This window comes from Colletotrichum spaethianum (assembly GCF_022836535.1).
Source record: "Colletotrichum spaethianum MAFF 239500 DNA, contig16, whole genome shotgun sequence".
Classification (NCBI taxonomy): domain Eukaryota; kingdom Fungi; phylum Ascomycota; class Sordariomycetes; order Glomerellales; family Glomerellaceae; genus Colletotrichum; species Colletotrichum spaethianum.
In genome coordinates this window covers 246,884-261,673 of record NW_026054786.1, presented here as the reverse complement: position 1 = coordinate 261,673, position 14,790 = coordinate 246,884, and the positions used below count along the sequence as shown (strand labels likewise).

General features: G+C 56.6%; 3 protein-coding genes across 3 annotated transcripts; 2 read left to right on the top strand and 1 right to left on the bottom strand.

Annotated features, from left to right (window-relative positions):
* Window positions 1-255: 255 nt before the first annotated feature.
* Window positions 256-1,627, bottom strand: ColSpa_06578 (uncharacterized protein; the record flags this gene model as incomplete). Its single annotated transcript, XM_049272790.1, has 2 exons — window positions 256-756; window positions 809-1,627. 2 exons carry the CDS (start codon window positions 1,625-1,627, stop codon window positions 256-258), a joined length of 1,320 nt encoding a protein of 439 aa, XP_049128747.1.
* A 3,203-nt stretch (window positions 1,628-4,830) lies between these two features.
* On the top strand, window positions 4,831-6,619 carry ColSpa_06577 (putative vacuolar membrane protein; the record flags this gene model as incomplete). Its single annotated transcript, XM_049272789.1, has 3 exons — window positions 4,831-4,896; window positions 4,947-5,370; window positions 5,418-6,619. 3 exons carry the CDS (start codon window positions 4,831-4,833, stop codon window positions 6,617-6,619), a joined length of 1,692 nt encoding a protein of 563 aa, XP_049128746.1.
* A 6,817-nt stretch (window positions 6,620-13,436) lies between these two features.
* Window positions 13,437-14,120, top strand: ColSpa_06576 (white-opaque regulator 2; the record flags this gene model as incomplete). The annotated part of the gene is made up of 3 exons (XM_049272788.1): window positions 13,437-13,466; window positions 13,526-13,660; window positions 13,710-14,120. 3 exons carry the CDS (start codon window positions 13,437-13,439, stop codon window positions 14,118-14,120), a joined length of 576 nt encoding a protein of 191 aa, XP_049128745.1.
* Window positions 14,121-14,790: the final 670 nt, after the last annotated feature.

The window sequence follows — 14,790 nt, the reverse complement described above, 5'->3', positions numbered from 1 at the left end:
TTGTCATTACTAGGCTGGCTTTAGTGCCCGACATCTGCAACTAACACGCCCCCGTCGCGTGATGGATTGGATGAACTACCCGTATCATGGAACGAGCGCGAACTAGCTTTTGTTGCCGTGGACGTGACGGCTATTTGGGAATTGATGAATGACGCTACGGGATGTCGGAACCAGTGTGCAAATACAACCATATCGTGAGAAACAAACCGACAGAGCAACGCCAACCACCCCGCCTGTATAGACTGAATCAACAGCTCACTCATCCATCGCCTCACCCTTGTCAACAGCTGCAGCATTGTTCAACACCAAAAACCGATACCCGAGGTCATCCTCGACGTCCACATACTCCCGCCCGTCCTCCGTCTCGTTCCGCCACCGCCGGTACAGCACCTCGACCTCGTCCGCCAGCGCCTGGGTCCCGACGGCCGGCGCTTCGAGGTCGTAGTTGAGAAGCATCCGCACGGCGAGGGTGAGGTACGACGAGTAGCCCACGCGACACAGCGTCTCGTCGATGTGGACGTCCGCCTCAGCGTTGCAGGGCGTGGGACAGCGGCACCCGCGGAAGGTGTCGTGCTGGCACTCGCGGCTGAGGTGTTTCCCGTCGTAGACGCAGTCGACTTTGGCGCACCGCCGGATGTGGATGCACTTGCACGTCTTGCACCCGTCCAGGCTGGGGAGGGGGTTGCCGACCATCATGCGGAAGAGGACGGCGCCAAGAGCCCAGTGCTCGTCGCTGAGCGTATACAGGCGTTTGCTCTGCGACCATGGTCAGTTGCTGTAAGTGTGTATGGGGAATTTGAAAACTCACGTTCCTCCCCGTATCCAGGTACTCCTTCCACTGCTTCGTCATGTCCGTCAGGGCCATGTGTCCCTCCTTGGGTGCAATCGGGAACCCGATGCTGTGCGGAAGCGGCTTCTCGCCCTTGGGCGCCCCATCCCGCCGCGCCGGCACGCCGGACACGAACGCGCTGCCGAACTTGCCCAGCTTGCAGACGCCGTACGTCTCCCTGCCGCGAGGGTGCTGGAAAAAGACGGTCTGGGCGCTGATCCCCCGGTGCAGGATGGGCATCCACTCGGCATCCGTCTTCATCCAGCGCCGCTCGCCAGTGACCCAGTTCACCTCCTGGCGGTACCCGTCGTGGAGCCAGACGAGGGCGCGCATGATGGACACGAGGACGTGCCAGCACAGCGACTCGGGCAGGAAGCAGCCGGGCTCGCGCTCGGTGTCGGGCTTCGCCAGGAGGTTCTCGAGCGTGCCGGCGTCGCAGATGTCCCAGACGAGGTAGTCCTCGGTGGCGTCCACGCGCGGGTGGACGGGCTGCTGGCGGAGGTAACCGGCGAGGGAGATGATGTTCTCGTGGTTGAGGATGTGGGAGACGTTGCGGCCGAGGTTGCAGTCGTAGAGGAGGTCCATGAGGCCCTTGACCTGGCGCTGCCTCTTGGTGGTGAAGCTCATCGAGTACTTGCCGGCCTCGTAGTACTCGTCAAAGTCGTCCACTTTGCGCGCAACGAACTCTTCGCCGTCGGCATAGCTGGGGTTCTGGGCGACCCGCCGCGCCAGCCAGATGTTGTGATGGACTCTCTTTACCAGTTGGAAAGCTGGCTGGGGGTGGTCCGGGTCCTCCATCACTAGTGATTGCAACAGCGCAGTGGTAGATTTATGTCAAGATGGTATATACGTCGATGCAGCTGAAGGTTAGACACCGCGACGAGGAACCTGGGCAACGGGGTGCTATCATCTTTGTAGGCCTTGTTTGTAGAGCACTGTGGTCTGCTGAGGGCTAAATCATCTTCATGAATGCATTCCCTTCGTGTTCGAGACAAAGGGTGATCTCATTGCCATTGTCCTCTTTGATTCAACGGCAGCCGTCTTGGCAAGCCAAAAACGGTTGCCGCGTGCGCCTCTTCTGCCTTTGGTACCTACGGCCGTTGAATTCCAGAAGGGCAGCTAGGAACCACAATAGGCATCGCAAAACATGTCCGGGTTTTCGGCGTGTCGGCGCGGTTATTTTTGTTGATTTCGCGAGACGCCTAGAAACCAGCATGGCGACGTTTCCTCGGCCGAGATTACCGGCGGCAAACGCAAACTCCCATCACCCGCAATTTGTTCCACCGAACCAGTCTTTCGGAGGCTTGGCCAAACAAGAAACACTTCATGCACCCGGGCTCAAGCCCAACCGCTTGGCAGACTAGAAGCCACGGAAGTCCTGGAAACACGGCCTTTGCTGAGCCCACCATTAGACAGGCAGCCCTTTGTCGGTCTGTCGCATCAAGATTGGGATGGCGACAAAGATAGCCGAATGGCCGGGGTAATCCACGTGCACGTCGCAAGCACTCCGCTGAGTAAATTGGCTATGGAGAAGCGAAATGCTGCGACTTCCCGAAGTGGGAGGCATCCAAGATTGCCCTCGGTCATTTATTGCTGGCACCAAATCTTGCTAGGCCGTGTTGGCCAAGACCTGCCGTCTGATCCGAAGTATCTTTGGCCCTTCCCTTGGGAGGCGTTGCCAGAAGCTGGTTGGTCCACTGGATGCTCGGGCTAAGCCTGGGAGGTGTGGCAGGGTACCTAGCATGGAGGGCTCGTTGTCAATCGTCGTTGCATACCAAGCATCACCCTGCGTTCGGCTGGACCGTCGAATGACCTAGAGGGACAACCAATCAATGCGAGAATGGTGCACTGGCCAGGTCGCAGGTTGAGAAGAAGAAGCAGCGACGAAGCCCTTCTTCTAACACCCAGGGAGTCGTCTCCGGGTTGCTTGACATCATGCGTACCGTGGTACGGACAAGGGCTGTACGTTTCATTGAGACTATATCCGGATGAAGCTGAGCGGCGTTGAGACGGAATACCCGTGTCGGAGGGAGAGCATCCATTCTGGCTGTGACGACAGTGGACAGCCGTCGATTTGTCCAGAGTAAGTCGGGTTTGACTCGACTGGAGTGGTTTTCCTCTCTCGTCCGGCACCAGATTGAGGGGTCTCGGTCGGCTGGTGGTGTTTGGCCGTCAGCCACAGCGAGTTTTGACCGAGGAGGCTTCTTAGCGCGGCCTCACATCTCCCGCCGGCGCGGCTCTAGCCTCCAGAAGCTGACGTTGCACTTTGTGGGAGTGGTTAGCAACTAACCCGCGATCCTTCAGGAGGGTCCAAACCACGCGGGCAAGAAACTTGGAGAGATGCAGGACTTGGTTCAATGGTTGGATGGGTAAGACGGGCGCTTCCGAGCCGCGGGTGCAAACATGGCCGCGGGAGTCGAGACGACGAGGCCGCGAACCCGCCGGCCATGTTCAACCTCGAACCAGTGCCTGTATCGAACAGAGCGACTGGCGGACTTGGGAGTAGTTTGGGGGCCACTCGGGCGACCTTTGGGCCCAGCAGAGACACTCAGTTCAGTGAGCGGATGGACGAGGGACGAAGAGAGACCAAGGGGTAGGACGGAGAGGATACATTGTGGGGGGGGCCCTCACTCGCGTCAAGGGCAGCTATAAATGAGTCGGGCCAATCAGAGATCCAGATCAGACGGGAAATGGGACCTCAAACGCTCTGTTGGTGCGCTAACCCCGATCGGGACAGATGGTGGCATGGTACCTGCGTTAAAGGCCGCGCTTCAAGTCGCTATTGCTCCACATGCCTTGCGGACGCTCGAAACCGCCAAAACCATGCTGCCCGCGCGCCCGCGACAACCCCGTCCTGCCCGTCTAGTTCGTCTGTGTCTGCGACTGGCCGGGGGATGAAAATTAATTGGATGACTGTACCGAAAGCAACCCCTTCCCCCCCCATCTTAGCCCCGTCTCCCATGGCTTGTCAGTACATAGTGTACCTACTGGCCTTGACCCTTCCTACCCAAGTCGGCCCCCCCGCTTGCAGATCTCTCTTCAAGACCTCCACTGCCACTCCCCAAGTCGAGGGTCACGCTCACGTCCTCGTCTTGCGCTCTCCCTCTCGCTCTCACACACCAAACATTCCACCCCCGAGGTTCGCGAAGCAGTCTCGTGGCCTCGAGAGCAAGACTTCCATCTCTTCGCCCGCCGTCCCCCGATTGTGTGAGAAATCCACGTCGTCCGCTCCTTCAGGACCTCCTCGACTATCGTTCAACGACTCGAACCCTCGCGCTCTCCGCTGGACCAGAGTTGTATCATCTCTTCGCCCTTTTCGACATCCTGAGACTCAGCCTTGTAGTCCGCAGTGGCCGATCAAACGCGGATAATCGGCTACCAGAACTTCGTCTCCCTTAACCCACAAGCCCGCCCACAAGCCCGCCCACGAGACCGCTTGTTTTCCCTTTTTTCCCCCCTCCCGACCGTCAATCGCAATTCGACCAAGGCCGTACGAATGGTCAGCCGTTGAACAAACCGAATTGGGCTTTGCCAGCGCTGTCGTCACCTCACAACGCTTCTTTTTTTGCCCATTTTTGATCCACCCTCAAACACCCGGTCGCTCGGCCATGCCAGCTTAACACTTGCGCGGTCCGACCTCTCTTGTGTTGCACAATTCAGCCCATCCTGCCCTTGACCCACATTCCGTTCTCCCTCTCGTTCATTCTCTTCTTTCCCCTACATCCCGTCGTCCCGTCTCTTCGGTATCGACTGGTTCTCTTCCTGGGTCATCAAGAAGAGAAACACAGTCGATTACTTCGCGGGCGAATAACGACGTGTGTTGACGGCAGGTCCGAGTTGCTCTATCACACTCATTCACGACTCCGGTCCCAGTAGGCCGCTGCTATCAACAGCTTCATCATCATCTTCTTCTTCTCAACTCGAATCAGCTCGACTGTGTCGGCATTCTTCGATACCTTTTGACAATCAATTGTCGTCCTCACCGACCCCCAATTTTCAAGATGGGGTGCCTCAGCCACCGTAAGAAGGTCACTGAGCAACGTGCCGAGCAGAAATGGGACTACATTGTAGGTGGAAATGGCAGACGTAGTCACGCTCTGGCGCTAACAATCTGCAGAACCTCAACGACTTCAAGTCGCGGGGTTGCCTTACCCCGTTCGCCTACTTCTACCTCTGGCTCATGTTGATCATCTCGTTGGCTGTCTACGGCGTCGACATGTTTACCGCCGTTAACCTGCTGGCCTTTGACCGCTGGTCTTCCGAGATCGATCCCGCCATCGACTTCAAAGTCTCGAAATGGATCTTCTCCATCTCCATCATTGCATCCTTCGTCAACATTGCATTTGAACAATTCAGGGCTATGAGAGTCATGAAGCGGGGAAACGTGGCAGAATGCTATCTTGACAACATTGCTGTCCGTCTCGAAAGTGTCCGGATGGGAAAGGGCCAGGGGTGGAAGCGTTTCTTGGTCTTCGCCGAGCTCACCAAGAGCAAGAAGGGAGCCGAGTATATTGCTTTGTTCACCTACTTCAGCTTGCAATGTAAGACCCACCCATGCTGCTGCACGAAATCTACTGACACATCCCAGCTTGGATCCGTGTTCTCGTCTGTTCCGGTCCCCGTCAAGTTGTCAATGCCTTGACGCTCAAGTCGGTCTACGATGCCAAGCTTGCTGTTCATGAAACATCCGTCGAGGGCTCCCTGCTGGGCTTCTTTGACAAGATCAAGACACTCGCCATGGAGGACTACCAGCAGGCTCTCATTCTGTCTGGTATGCTCTTCACCCTCCTCATTTGGGTCTTCTCCGCCCTGTACCTCATCATGGGTGTCCTGTTCTACGTCTTCTTCCTGTTCCACTGGATCCCCAAGGCCGATGGCGGCCTCTCCGGCTACTGTGAACGCAAGGTCACCAAGGCTCTCATGAAGATTGTGACTGCCAAGGTCAACAAGGCTCTAAAGAGACAGGAAGAAGCCAAGCGAAAGCTGGAACTCAAGGCGGCAAAGAAGAACGGCGAGAAAATGCCTCTCGAGCGACAGGCCACTCTGCCTACGCTCCCCAATGTTGGCGACCCGGACAAGCTTGCCGAGATGCCAATGTTTGGCCGCAGCGACACCTTCACGACGCTCCCCGCCTACGAATCTCGACCTGGTACTCCCGGCAGCATCGAGCTCAACTCCATGGACCAGAAGCGTCCTGTGCCTTCAAGGATGGGTACCACGACTTCAACTGCCAGTTATTCTTCCCATGCGCCCCTGGTCGGCGGGGCCGCGGACTTTGGCTACCAACGATCTGCCTCGCCCGTTCCGTCGCTCCCCCCGATGGACCTGAACAACTACCCGCCCGTTCGACCTGGTACCTCCAACTCTCAACGCAGCTTCCGACCCCAACTGTCGCATATGCAGACCAACTCACAAAGCTCCTTGCGAGGCGGCTACTCGGAGAGCCCCGCCACCTACTCCCCAGACACCATGCCCCCTTTCCCTCCTCCTGTCAGATCTCCCACTGCCCGGACGATGGACGGCTATGGTCTGCAAAGGCAGAACACGTACCAGAGTGACCGCTCCGCCCCGGCACCTAGGAGCACCTATGACGACTACTCGAGCCATTCCAACGGACGAGCCAGTCCAGCGCCTTCGACATACTCGACTCGTTCGGGCGCCCCATGCCGCGTGGTCCTGGCCCGCTCAACAACACACCCTTCCAAGCCTACCAGCCGTACACCCCGACGCGAAGCGCGACTGGCCCACTTCCCCCTCGAGGCCCACCGAATGCTCCTGTGCGGAACATGACGGCGCCTGTGCCTCGCCCGCAGGAAGACTACTCGGCCCGTCCGGGGACGTCGCAGAGCCAAAGACCCAGCCCACGCGGCCAGGGCTACGGCTACAACGACGACGTTGAAGCCCAGAGAGACCAGCGGTACTAGGCGTACCGGACTGGGGCTTAGGGTTCATAGATGAGCATTCGGCTCGGGGCAGCCGCTTTTTTCTTTTTCGTAATGTCTCTATGGTTCAAGGGGCATCTTGCCAGCGTTGGAAAACGCGCACCCTCACGACAGGCTTCCCATCATTTCTTCTTCGCCCACGCCTTGGGCCTCGCACGTCCAGATATGGATCAAAGTGCTTGGGCCAAGGAGCGGGCTGTCCCATCTTTTTACGACTATCCTTTCGATACCCCCTCCGACTTTTTTTCTTCTTCTCATTCGTCATGTATTAACAAGGGAACCGGGCCTACTGGCTACGGAAGTGCTCTAAGAGCCGCTAGGGGAAATCCAGAACCATTGTACTACTAGATACCAAAGAATTACAGACTTGTCTGTTTTGACAAACAATCCGATGTTGACTGAGTATTTGTGACGATTTTGACACTGTAACGTAATGTAACCAGTCAACCAGTCCCCGCGGTTTGCGGGCCCCCCTTGCTGGAGATTTAGAGTTTGGCCCCGCATGTCCAAAGTTGGCGACCCTTGTCAGCCTGACAGTGCCAACCGCCAGTGTTGCCAGTGTCAGCACCAGCGTTGAGGCCGCTGCTCCTCATCACGACATCGCGCGCGCCCTTCGACGCTGATTTGTCACCTGCATGTCAATGTCATAAGCCGCAGTTTGCAAATCCCGACAAAATGCTGACACGCATCCGCGAACGTTCCACTGGCAATTTCTGCTCATGGACATGGCATTAATCACCTGGGCACTCGAGGATTAGATCAAGTTTGAAAGCAGCGCCCAACCCCCTCCCCTCATGAACTACACGACCCTCCTAACAGCCATATTCGCATCACACATCCTTCCACCAGACGTTCTGTTCATCCCAACACCCAAAATGCCGGCACGAACAATGGAATTCCATCCGGGCGAGCTCGCCCTCCACGATCTCCTCAAAATTCCCCGTCGACCCAACCCCACTTCCGCCGGCCTCCCGCCGTCCTACGGCGCCCGCCTTGCCGCATCCCCGCTCCTGGCCCTCGGCACACTCGACGGCCACGACCGACCATGGACGACGCTCTGGGGCGGCGAGGCGGGCGGTGTGGCGCGGCCGATCGCCGAGGACGTGCTGGGCGTCCGGAGTCTAGTTGATGTCATTGATGACCCTGTGCTCTCTGCGCTCTGGGGCGTAGGCGAGGAAGGGAAGGGCGTCGAGGATGGGAAGGTGGTGCAGCCTGGGTTGGAAGGTGACGGAGGGAAGCTCGTAGCGGGACTCGGGATTGATCTGATCACTAGGGACCGGGTCAAATTCGCGGGGAGGATGGTTGCCGGGGCCGTGAATGGCGGGGAGGCTCAGGTCGCGGTCAAGGTGGAAGAGAGTTTGGGAAACTGCCCAAAATACCTGAACAAGAAGGACGTCTCCGCCCGGGGCTCGATCGAGAGGGGGAGGGTGGAGAAGGGGTTGCCTCTGGGCGAGGGGGCGCTCGAGGTCGTGAGACGGGCGGATATGATGTTTCTCACCAGCGGGCACGAGGGGACCATGGATACGAACCATCGCGGAGGGTCGAGGGGTTCGTGAGGGTTGCCAGGAATGACGTAGGTGGGGTGGAGATTATCTATCCAGAGTGTGAGTTTCTTCCTTTTCCTTCTCGAGCGATGACAATGTGTTTTCGTTTCGGTTTCGTGACCTGAGGATGGAGGGCTGATGCGTTGTTACAGTTTCCGGCAATCGGTTGTACCAGACGCTGGGCAACCTTAAGGTGAACCCCTTGGTCGGCGTCGCGATCCCAGACTTTGAGACGTCTGACGTCCTCTACGTAAGTGTCACTCCCCCTCCCCCCCTTTTTCCCAGAATGGCACCCAGACCAGCGACAAAAGGCTAACTACGGTTTAAGCTTACGGGATCGGCGTCGATTCTCGTCGGAAAAGACGCCGCCGCCCATCTACCGCACACGAAGCTCGCGGTAAAGATCACGGTGACGGCAGCGGTGTTCGTCGAATCAGGGCTGCCATTCGTCGGCACGCCCCTGGAGGCGTCGCCTTACAACCCCCCCGTGCGGCGGTTGCTCAGCGAGCAGGAGCTGAACGCGCCGTCATCAGTACCCCGGACTGGCAGGACCGCCACCTTGCTCCGCCGCGAGGTTGTCACGCCGACGATCGCGCGCTTCGTTTTTGGGCTGGAGCCCGGGGCGAAGTGGGAGGCCGGACAGTACGTCACGCTCGATTTCTCCGAGGAGCTGGACGTGGGCTGGAGTCACATGCGCGACGACGCGCCACAGAGTCTAAACGACGATTATGTGAGGACGTTTACGGTCTCGTGCCCGCCGGGAGACGGAAAAGAGGTCGAGATCACGGCAAGGCGCAAGGGCCTGTTACGGATATGCTGTGGAGGTGGAACCTAAGGGTCCCTTTGAAGGTTCCCGTGTTGGGTTTTGGTGGTGAGGAGGCGTTCAGACTGGGACGACGAAGGGAGGACGGCGTGGAGGAGGTGTTTGTGGCGGCTGGAGTCGGGATCACGCCGCTGCTCGCGCAGGTTGGCAATATTTTGGGAACGGGGGGCAGGCTGAAGGTGTTTTGGAGCGTAAGGGGGCAGGACATGAAGTTGGTGAAGGAGGTTTGTGAGAAGGTTGATGGATTGGGTGGTGTGTTGCGGGTGTTTGTCACAGGTCAGGTTGGGGAGGCGGAGGAAGAGGCTATCAGCGGCGTCGAGGGTCTCGGAGCTGCGGTCGAGAGACGGAGAATAGGGGAGGGGGATGTGAAGGATGGGACAGGAAGGAGAAGGTTCTTCCTGTGTACAGGACCTGAGATGTTGAAGATCCTGAATGGTTGGTTGGAGGGCGAGGAGGTTGCTTGGGAGGATTTTGCGTTTTAAAGGGACCAATCCAGTGTCAACTAAGGCATATAGCCGAACGTTTCCCAATAGTCGGGAATAGGGGCGTTTTGCTCTGGTGCCTGATTGCGCCTTACAACGCTCGTGGCTAGAGAGCAAACGGTAAAGTCGACGGGCACATCCGAGTAGGTTCCGGCTCCCCTGAGCTCAAAAGTTTGTCGGCAATCAAAGCCTGAACATCCCCATCCTGGACTCCCAAATTAACGTTGTTCTATATGCTTCTTTTTTTGGATGGCATCTAAGTAAGCCGGAAGACCATGCTAGTCTCGCAGTCAATAGAAGCTTTCTCGGCATCTCTGCTCCCGGGCGAAGAGTCTTTGTGAAGATGGGAAAGGCAGACGCGATTGAGGTTTGTTTAATCAGCTAGACTTCGCCAGTTGCGAACAACATTGTCTCAACGGACATCGTAAATGGGGATGTAAAGACGGTAAGCTTCCGCAGATGCAGTGTATAACACTCATAGAGGTTTCCGATACACGCCCCCTTAGAGCCAGAGATGTGTTACAGAGCCAATGGCTTGCTGAAGGCGTCGATCTGAGACACGACATCGGGGGCCGGAGTCCATATCAAGGGTTTAGGAACGTGGCTGCAGACAAGTCATCGAATTAGGCAACGCCGAGATTCGGAGATTTTTTCCTCCTGTCCACCTATTCGAATCGAAGCGGAAGGAATGTGCCCAATAGGACCTACCACCGTGTGTGAACTCGATTGAGATCGAAGGCGTGATTCTGGACGGTCACTGTAACCGAGGAAAGACCACAGAGACAACTAACTGAGTGGATTGGATTGATAGCAGGTACTTTCACGTACACGCAACCACCACGGGGAGGCGAGTACATCTCATCAGAGAGCACCACCTGCCACCAGCTGCACAGCCATCGCGATCTCCCCCAGCGCAAGCCACGATGCCACACAATTTCTCGATGAGCACTCAACCCCGGCGTTCCAGAGCTTACACCCGGCTCAGATCGAGGCCATCGTCGACAGCCTCGCACGACCATGCGCCAAAGCTGCCTCATGCTCTCGTCCCAGATCCTGTTGGAATTGAAAGCGTGAGCCCGAGTAGTGGTTGCGCGCGGCGGTTGTCAAGTGGGAGTCCCGAAAGTCAAGAGTCAGCCGCAAATGGGGGGTGCTTTCGAATCAAGTCAGGTGGCCTGTCTTCGATTGAGATGTTGTTGTCCGACGTTAATCTATCGGGACTTGGTTGAACGGGGTCGAATGGACCTTGTGCGCCAGCGAACATGGGGAAAGGGACCACAAGCAGGTCTCATCGATTCACTGAAGATGCGGCTTGGCCTCTGCTCACCAGTCGTGGTGGATCCCGGGGGTGAGCATGCGAGCTCGGATCGAAGACGTGGATGGGAATAGGCATTCCCATATGGGATCCGGCATGCCATACGGGGGAATGTCGATCGGGGTTTGAACTGAGGCCATCGCGGGTCGACCTGTCCCCGCCAAAACCCAACGCGCGGGTGGATGAACTCGGCAGAGCAGAAAACACGCAACTGTCGCCGTAGCAAAAGCTCCGCGGGTTGCCTAACGTCGTCGGGTCATCGTCTACGATGTACGACTCTTCTCCGCTGCGAGCTCGCTTCTACGGACACCAAACATACGAAGCTCACCGTTCCCTCAGTCACCCCCTGCTTTTTCGGCCGATTCCTTCTCTTGGATCGATCAAGGGGGCCTAAGCCGGACAAGGCATTCGGAAGACCGGGTCTGGACTCTTTCCAATGTGACGCAAGTACGGTTTGCTCACGACGGCCACTGGCCAGCCTCCTTCGGCAAGTTCCTAGACTACTGGGGTAAAAAGAAAGAAAAATGTGAGAGATCTCGATGGCGCAGCTTGGCTGGGCACAGACGGCGCGGTTGTCAGCATGTACCGATGCATACAAATTCCCGATACCAACGCAAGCACATGGGTAAAATACACTTGCACCAGCCTGCCATCCATCCACCCACCGGCGACCTCGCGTCCAGAGGGACGAGTGTCACAACGCCTATCGAGTCGCTCACGAAGCTCTTCCTTGAAGAAATGACAATAGTATGGAATCTCTCACACGGAGCTCCCTATACTGGAGCTGAAAGCCTGCCACCCCGAAGTCAATGCTAACTCGAACGGGTCATGGGGATTAGGAATACTGTGTATCTGGACAGGAAGAATCATCCAACGACAAGAAGCCGATTCCTGTCCCCCATGCTGGTGGAGACGACCACCACGACCACGGGCAAAATCAGCCAACTTTTGTGCACGAGAAAAATGCGCGTCTAACTAAATCAAAAAGGTTGCAGGGCGCTATGAAGTCTGAGCAGGGGCCCAAGGACTGGCGGGGATCGAGATTGTAGGAAAGCCGTTGTGGCGATCGCTGTGATCGCTGGGCCAAACGCAAATCTGAGCATCGGATTTTGGCCCGACCCGACTCAGAACCCCCAGCTCAGACACCTTTCCGTCCATGTCCTCGCCCAGCGCTTCGAGCACCGTCTCGCCACTCTGCAATAGGTTACGGCTGGGCGTAGGTAACGTAACGTAACCAGGCCAGCAGCAGTAGCAAGCACTGGCCAGAAGATACCGGTAGAGCCCACGAACCCGGCCGAGGGGGCTACGTTGACAGTCATCCAACACTGAGCCCTTCTCTCACCATCCCCGATGGCCAGTACATCACACCAAACGGTGTTTCTGACACCATTCGAGATTGTTAAGCCTCTGGTAGCCCCACCCGAGCCACAAGGCACCTGCTCAAACATGAATTACCTACATAGTAGCTACGGGGAAGGTGACGCTCGATTGCCATCATGGTTCACCCCGCAGAGCGTTCGTTCTCTTGTTGCTCCTACTGCGGTTTGGCAGTCAACCACTCCCTTGCAGCCCTTACAAGCATGGAAGTGGGAGCTCCGCAAACCGAGAACATGGGCCTGACCTGTTGCGGACCCCATCAGCCCTTACAGACTCTGGTTCAATGGTTCATTGATGTAATGTCCCCTCCAGTCAGGCCAGCACTCCCCTCTCGGATTGGATGAAATGGGTGGTCGGCGACCACTATAGCGGACCTAACCCCCCTGCGTGAGAGAAAGAGGATAAACAGACAGAGTCCTCTACTGAGCTTCCGAGCTTACCTCATCTGGCACACCGGCAGACCCCTTCGGCTCCAACCTCTATCCCCACGCCCCCATCCCCCGATCACCACGTCCCACGCATCACCTCGCGATCAGTCCAAGGACACCAGGGATCGTTTCGCTTGCGAGGGGGACAACGGCATCCTCAATCCCCACCACCCGTCACCACCAGGTTTCCCTAAGTAGCTGTGCTTTGCCCAGCAGCCTCGACTCCATAGCATGCCGCTCATTTCTGAACCAGCAGCCAGCCGCTCTTCAACGACTTAGCTTGACCATCCTACATCTGTCGCAACGACCTGTCACTTTTTCCGACTTTGACGTTGTCCTACCTTATACCTTGTCACCTCGTCCTACTAAACAACATACCTTTCAAACCTGCCGTTGATTTACTGCCAGCGCGTACATCGCATAATGCAGAGTGCCTAGTCATCTCGCTTTCCACATCACCTCTTTCGGATCCTGCTCCTGTTGTTGGAACCAGTCAAGCCCCCCAGTCTACCATCCCGCACCCACATCCGCCGCACCCTTGCCTTCGCCCGTTGTGTCGTCGCTTTATAATCACAGCCGGACTCGCTGCCAACCTTGATCATGTCGACACAGGAGCTTCAATACCCGGCGGCTTACATCTAACCTGAGAAGACGGATCGTATTCTATCATTCCGGACTCAGTACCAAATGTCCTCGACCATGAATCCATGGGAGTCATGTGCACTTCAGGTGAGTCTTGGGCACGTAAACCTCACGCCTGCGGAACTGGTAACTGACTTACCGTCCAGTATCAATTTTCCGGCGAAAATGATCAAGCCTCTCGCGGAAACGCTGCGTCTTGGCGACAACCTCAAGCTGCCGCTGATCCCGTCATGTACCCTGGACTCTACTGTCCCTCCGGCTTCGACATGATGAGCATTCTTGTAGGTTGGCAAGAAGTCCGTCGGCAGTCCTCGCAACTAACAACTCCAGCTCCGCGTCGCCGGCAGGCCCAACCCAAAGGTCCAACTCGGCGCCATCGACTGCTCAGTCGCTCTGTTGCTTTGCGACCTCAAGCAGCCAGACACTCCGATCGTGTACGCCTCGGAACATTTCAGCATCCTCACCGGCTACTCGAACAAGGAAATCATCGGCAAGAACTGCCGCTTCCTCCAGGCGCCCGGTGGCAAGGTCAGCAAGAAGTCCACCCGCAAGCACGTCGACAAGAACACCGTCAAGACCATGCATACGGCCGTCGAGACGAACGACGAAGTTCAGGTTGAGATCCTCAACTTCAAGAAGGATGGAACCCCTTTTGTTAACCTTCTCACCATGATCCCCGTCCGCTGGGACTCTGAAGACTTCCGCTACTCCGTCGGCTTCCAGGTGGAGCGGGAGGATTGATCTCTTCGCATATATACCAGTCAGCGAACGGGACCAGCCATCATTTCTCTCGGTTGGACTGCACTCTTCTGCGGCAACGGAATTTTTCCTTTCCTTTCAAGGCAACAAACATGTCACGACTTTCTACGAGCGAGGCATCTGCTATTAGGCATTTACGATACCCATATTACACGCATGCGAGTTAGAGCTCAGGCATATCGCAACGAAAACGACTCTGGAACTGTTTTTCTTTCTTTCCTTTTCTGGAATTTCAAGGCGTCGATCAAGTGGAATTTCAAGTACGGCATCATCAACGACAAAAGGCGAATGTACTGCATGGGAATCCGGAGTCACTTTTAGGTGCATATGAAGATTCCATTTATCCCACCTCATTGGAGGCTTTCCGGGGGTTAGCAAGCATTGTTTATGGAACGGGTAAACAGCTCGAAGCATTGGGACGGCGTTATCAGTCAGGCACTGGCCTTTGACTGGGGTTTCTGGGATTTTCTATCATGTACTACACATGGTATTTTGATCATGACGAAATAGGCTAGCACAGATGAAGGCCCAGGCCGTCGGCGAATGAACCACTAGCATTTCTTCTCGGGACAAAACCTTGATCCAATCTGCTTCGGGACGCCCAACCCAAGTGGTGTTGCGGCCTGCATCCGTCAACGTGATTCTGCCATCT